At 36.5% G+C, this 6361-nt stretch overlaps 1 protein-coding gene across 1 annotated transcript; it reads right to left on the bottom strand.

Annotated features, from left to right (window-relative positions):
- Window positions 1-3337: 3337 nt before the first annotated feature.
- LOC109001757 (probable indole-3-pyruvate monooxygenase YUCCA4) lies at window positions 3338-6013 on the bottom strand. The gene is made up of 4 exons (XM_018979152.2): window positions 4934-6013; window positions 4542-4790; window positions 4310-4432; window positions 3338-3793 (listed from the first exon to the last, which is right to left on the bottom strand). Exons 1-4 carry the CDS (start codon window positions 5567-5569, stop codon window positions 3569-3571), a joined length of 1233 nt encoding a protein of 410 aa, XP_018834697.1. The 5' UTR covers window positions 5570-6013; the 3' UTR covers window positions 3338-3568.
- Window positions 6014-6361: the final 348 nt, after the last annotated feature.

Below are 6361 nucleotides of genomic sequence, written 5' to 3'. Positions count from 1 at the left end.
CGAAAAGGCGTGTACAGCACACAAGTTTTTGGAGAGTGTGTGGGGGTGGGTATGTAGAGTGGGGTTGATAACTTGATACGATCAGGATGTGCATGCAAAGGGAAATGAAATGAATCTATCAAAGGAGGAGAAGCAGAGAGATGGAGGTTCTTCAATAAAACCATGCAATCTGCCTCTCGGTCCTCTGTCTCTCTGCAAAATGGGTCAGTAGGACTGATCGGTGGCACAGCGAAGATAGAGACAGAAAAAAAAAAAAAGGATGACGTAAGTAATACCTCAGCGCATGCATGCTTGGGGAAGCGTGTGATGAGGATTTCGAATTCAATGTCTCAGAAGAAACCTATTAAGCTCTCTCTCTCTCTCACGCACACACAGTACTAGACCCTTCCCCCACTCTCTCCCAGGCCAATTCTACGTAAACAGACAGCACTCCTCCTCCTCCTCCTCCTCCTCCTCAATACTGTTAATATGTCCACCCCACCGGCCCACACCCTTTGTCTTATGGCGGCACACGCACGGCCAGAAATTTATATATAGACATTATTTTTGAGAGGCCAGAGAAGAGAGAAGCAGCTTGCTGCATCAGCAGCTAGGTAGCAGAGCAGGGGCCGTGGAGAAGGTGTAAGAGTGAAACGGAGATGTCAATCCGTTTCTGAGACTTTCGTACAATCGTCTGATCTGTATGGAAGGACGGAGTCAGAGCCCCATCATTGTCTCAATTATCAGAGAGAGAGAGAGAGAGAGAGGGAGAGAGAGAAATTGCTACAAATTAAGACGTTGACATGCACTGTGCGTCATGCTCACGGATTGATGTAAAACCGGGAAGTATTCTTAAGCAACTTTACAGAGGCATAAAGGCGGGTTAGATCGATCCATGCATGGCGTCGCTTGCCCACGAAGGACACATGCCTTTCCATTTCCAGACATGGACAAAAAGGCAGATCAGCGTAAACATGGAGGAACAAACCACAGAAAATGGCCTTTTAGCTTACCTAGTATCATTCATTGAAGTTCAACTTTGATCGTTTTCTATTGCGCTATATAAAAAGCAAGCGATCTTCAAACTAAACTACATTAATATTATCGAGTACTCTGGTTTTTCTCGTGCTCCCGGAAACCTTTTTCTGGCACACTTTTGTTTTTGACGATGAGGTCTTGGGATCAAGCTGCGCACAGTCAAAAAGAAAGACAATTCTCATATATAATCTTACAAATTAGTCCAGAAAAGGCAGTACGTACATGACCAAGTAGCTAGTAGTAGTAGTAGTACTCCTCCACCGACTCTCATCAATAAAACCGCGATATGTCGTATGCATGCATTCAGAAACCCTACTTGGAAAGACTGTATCATAGGGGAGTCAGAATTAATGCTCTTTCAAATTACATCACGCGATTATTGTGATTCTTTAATTTTCACCGTAAATTTTGACTTTCTAATCTCTGTCATTAATATTCGTTCGTCACTTGTTGTCGAAAAATCAACCATTTTGTCGCGTACAGCTGATTGACCTGCAGCCAGACTTTATTAAATAATATATCTTTTGCATCAATAAATGTTTTAAATTAATAATTTATTGTTAAATGGTAAAATTAATCGAAGGGATTTAATGTATGTACGTACGTACATTAGTTCGTATTCGATCCAAGACGTACAGCTAGCTAGCTAGCTGATTAATGGAAAGGAAAAGGTCATCTCATCATGTATTATTATAATTCTTTTAAATTTTTATATAAAATATAATAATTAATTAATTTTTTTAAAATTTTTAAATAATAATAAAATTTTATTTAATTTTTAATATTTATTTAAAATTATTTTATCTTATCCAACCATTCAAACCGCACAGAAGCATTTAAAAGAGTTCACAACCCACAACCACCCCCAATTAGAGAAGACTCGTACGTACGTACTATGTCCACAGTTCCACACACACTCCGTTGAGAGACCGCTTATGACTACTGTTTCCTATTTTTGAATTGTACTCAATCTCCATTATTGGGCAGTCAGTACAATATATTTATATATATATATATATATATGTCTAACGGGCAATAATAAATATTTTCAGACTCGTATAACATATTAATATATTATCAACAAAAAAAAATATATATCTATCACTTTTATACTATATACCAGATTTTTTCTTTCTTTCTTTCTTAATAAATATGTGATCATATAAGAATGATAAGTAAAAAAATTCAATTAATTTAATAAAAATAAAATAAAAATAAATGTGATTATAATACACTGATACAAATGTCAAATACATAAATTTTATATAAATTTTTTATAAAATTACCAATGCTCACTAAAAAATATATTTTTTAGCGAAATGAGATTTATAATTATAAGTGTGCAAGCGCCGTACAGTCGCTTTGAAAAAAATGAATAAATATAAAATTTATATAAAAAGAAATTAATTTTTTAATAATAAATCTTACTATTTTTTAAAATCATTATATAATATTTATACATTTCACAGTTATACATAATATTACTATATTTTTTATACGCTTTCACGATAATATGCACTTTTTTTACATTACAAATAGAGTTCTTCTGGGCATCAGCCCATAGCCGTAGCACACCCGTGCTGTGGTTTTTTTTTTTTTCATCTAATGGATAATTCTATGCATCAGCCTACATACTTCACACACCATGCATTCAATTTTTTTTTTTTTTTTTTAAATCTCAATACACTAAGTGTGTTAAGTGTGTAATGAATAGTAGGCTGATGCAAATATTTTTCCAACGAGTATTGAGGTATGGGAGTTTGAGTTTCCTTTGGGAGACCTGATTCGATGACTGATGTGCTGCTTTGCTGGAAAGCTGCAGCGGCACCTAAGAGATAATTTCAAATGTTTTTCAAAGAACGAACTGTAAAGGTACGTTGATCCAAATTTCTGAAAGAAGGTTATAATCTCAAAAAATACCATGGAATTACACTCTGTTCGCAATCCAAAATATACTTTTTTTTTTAATATTTTTTTTTTAAGTAATTTCTTTTGAAATATCAATCCCTATCAAATAGTTTGAACAAATACATGAAATAAAACAAAATGATTATAAATTATTTAAATAAAATATTTAAATAAAATATTATTATTAATATTATTATTTTAAAATTTTAAAAAATTAAATTATTTATTATATTTTATGTAAAAAAAATTATAATAATAAGATAAAATATATTAAAAGTGTTTGTATATTCAAACGGAACCTAAATTACATGATTTTGTGAGATTATTTTAGAGCCAAACATTTATCATTTCTAAATACCCAAACTATATTTTGAACATATATGGAACGAGTCAATTGAAAACTGAACGTTAATTTGTGGAACTAAAAGGCATTCTATTCTATTGATAAAAGTGCATTTGTACAAACAAACCAAGAAACATATGGTGAAAGGAGAAGGAGATATACAGCCGGCGCCGGCCCAGCAAAATTGACACATTTACAGGTCCTTGTGAATAGAAGAAAAAGTATCCCATTTGAAAACCTTTTTATCCCCCGGAAATAACCCAATTTCTCACTTTCCTTTTTTTTTTTTTTTTTTACAGTTTATTTTTTGGTACAATTTCTAACAAGGACAATATTAGAGTAAGTTCTACAGTCTTGATTTGTCTTCCACTGGTCAGCAATGTCTTTTGCAAGTTTGACGGCGTCAGAGGCCGTTCCAAGGAGACCCCTTCTCGTGAACCCAACTGTATACAGCCCGTCCTCTCCCTTCCAACCGTTAGGAAAGGGCGTTTTGGGCATCCCATCTTTTGTGAAGAAATCAGAGCCCTGAGTTTCAAAATGAAATTAAATACATCATTATATATGAAGAGAGATCAGAGAGGAACTTGAATAGAATATAGTAGACTTTTGTAGTAGGGTGGTGTAGGACGTGGGTGGAAGGGTGAATAGTGACTTGAATAGTTTTTCCTTGAAGTAACCCCAAAGCTAAAGCCAGTGCAGTATCTATGCACAACCATATTTACATTATTTTCTCAGAACTACAACCAATGAATGGTGAAAATTCTTAAAAAGAACAAGGAATCCTTCCTCTAAACTATGAAGAGGAAGGAAGAAAACCATAGAATAAAAAGATGGCATGCATATAACAAAGGGTACTACTGCTGAAAGGACCCAGCAAGCAGAACCAAGGTTGTGATTTTATTCCTTTTTGCATGGAGAAAAGAAGAGATTTGTAGTCATTTTGCCCTCTGTGCATGAGAGTCCACTGAAAGCGATAGGTGATTCATAACACGATAGAAGTAAAACTAAAAATAAATAAAGCTGAACAGGTCATGGCTTTACCTTGAGCCAAGTAGGCACATTGCTTTTGTAGCCAGTTGCCAAGATTATAGAATCGAACTGCTTTTCTTGTCCATTCATAAACTTGGCTCCATTTCTGGTTATCTCCTTCACACCTTCCATCACCTGAAACCATTCCCCACCCCCAAAAAAAAAAAAAAAATCAGCTAAAAGGTCTATAGAAACCAAATGCATATATATATGCAGAGAAAACTGCAAGTTTATGGGTATTTACCTTTATTTTACCGGATTTAATCTGCGATAGTGCTCCAACATCAAGGACTGGGGTCTTCCCGGTGACATTTTTGAGCTCGATCGGACCTGTTTTCGGCCGATGGATGCCTAATTGGCCTGTGTTTCCAATAGTTAAGTTGGCGACAAGCAGGAGGAGTTTGTCTACAAGCCTCAAAGGAAACCATTTGAGAAGTGCCATCACCATGCCAAATGTAGAGAAGCCAAACATTTCTCGAGGTAGAACATGCACCTGTTTCATCAACATCATTGAACAAAATAAGCAAAAAATCTATATGCTTTTTTTTTTTAATATATTGTATATTAAGTAGCAGAACTCCTATATCAAAACTCAAATTATATCTATGAAATAGGATCTTATAGAAAATAACTCACCGTATTTCTGACAACCATATGAGGAACAGCACCATGCCTGCAAAGGTCCAAGCTAACTTCCATGCCGGAATTGCCACAACCTACGACCAGAACCCTCTGGCTTGCGAAATCGGAGCCGGACTTATACGCACTAGTATGAACAATGGGCCCGTGGAACCGCCCAATACCGACAATTTCCGGTATCACCGGCTCGGCATTCTCGCCGGTGGCGACGATGAACCACCGGGAAATGTACTCCAAGTCCTGGGTCCGAACCTTCCAAAACCCACTACTGGAATCGAACTCTGCGCTCTGGACGGACTGATTGAACCTGGGTTGGATTGAAAAGTGAGCAGCATAGGACTCCAAGTATGAGATAAACTGATCCTTTGTTGGGTACTTGGGAAAATGTTCTGGGAAACCTAGTAATGGGAGGACGCAAAACTGCTTGGGAAGGTGTAGTTTGAGACGGTCATAGGTTTTTTGTTGCCAAAGAGAAGCAATACAGTTGCTTCGCTCGAGAATCACAGAAGGAACTCCGTGTTCGGAGAGGCAAGCAGAGGCTGCTAGACCGGATGGTCCAGCGCCGACGATGATAGGGCCATGAACCCACACACACTTTGCTGGTTTTTCTTCTTTATCTGTGCAAGAACCCATGAAGGAAAATCCCAAGAAAAGTGAAAGAAGAAAGCAAAGAACGGGAAAGAAAATAAGAGAATCCTGTGTTTTTTCCTCCTCTTCTTTCTACTTGCCCTGTTTTCTTGACTGTGACACGCCTGATGAAGCAAACGAGAGGGGAGGCGTGGAGTGAAGCAGAGGAAGGAAGTACTGAGTACTTCGAAGGAAGAGTACTCGAGGAGGAGAAGCAAATCAGGGGTGTGGTCTGGGGACTTCAGTGTTTTAAATGCATCAGATGAAACAGATAGAGAACAGAGTTTTTATGAGAGGTGAGAGGTGGAGAGAGAAAATCTGAGGGGGAGAGTTGTGCTGTAATGGACGTGTGAAGGTTATTAAGAAAGAAAAGAATTTGGTTCTCAAGGCCTTCTCTTCACAGCTTCTCTAATCTCTGCAGGGTGCTCTTGATGCCTGGTGGCTGGGGGGATTCAGGAGGAACGGGCATTGAAAACAATGAAAGGAAAACATTAATACTTATAGGAAAAAAAAAAAAAAAAGCAAAACAATTAAATGAAAACAAAAACTTAAAAGAAAATAATTTACACATAATATTTTTTACAACACTTTATACAACTATATTTTAAATGAAAAATATTTTTATAAAATAAACTATAAGAGTAACATTATTTTACAAAAATATCCTTATTTTATAATAAAAAAATCTTCTTTGCAGCCTACTGTTGGGAGAAGCCCCAGCACACTCAACATGCTGGGTTGAAAAAAAAAAAAAAATTTATGTGAGGTGTGTGGAGAGTGCAATGTACAGTAGGCTGA

The sequence above is a fragment of the Juglans regia genome, chromosome 8 (assembly GCF_001411555.2).
Source record: "Juglans regia cultivar Chandler chromosome 8, Walnut 2.0, whole genome shotgun sequence".
NCBI lineage: Eukaryota > Viridiplantae > Streptophyta > Magnoliopsida > Fagales > Juglandaceae > Juglans > Juglans regia.
The sequence above is the reverse complement of the archived record's forward strand: the minus strand, read 5'-3'. Positions and strand labels throughout refer to the sequence as shown.

Coding starts and splice junctions, on each gene's coding strand:
- LOC109001757 (XM_018979152.2), bottom strand. CDS start 5,569: ATGGGTTCTTGCACAGATAAAGAAGAAAAACCAGCAAAGTGTGTGTGG. Junction 4,791..4,933: donor ATATGGTTGTCAGAAATACG/GTGAGTTATTTT, acceptor TTGATGAAACAG/GTGCATGTTCTACCTCGAGA. Junction 4,433..4,541: donor TTAAATCCGGTAAAATAAAG/GTAAATACCCAT, acceptor GAATGGTTTCAG/GTGATGGAAGGTGTGAAGGA.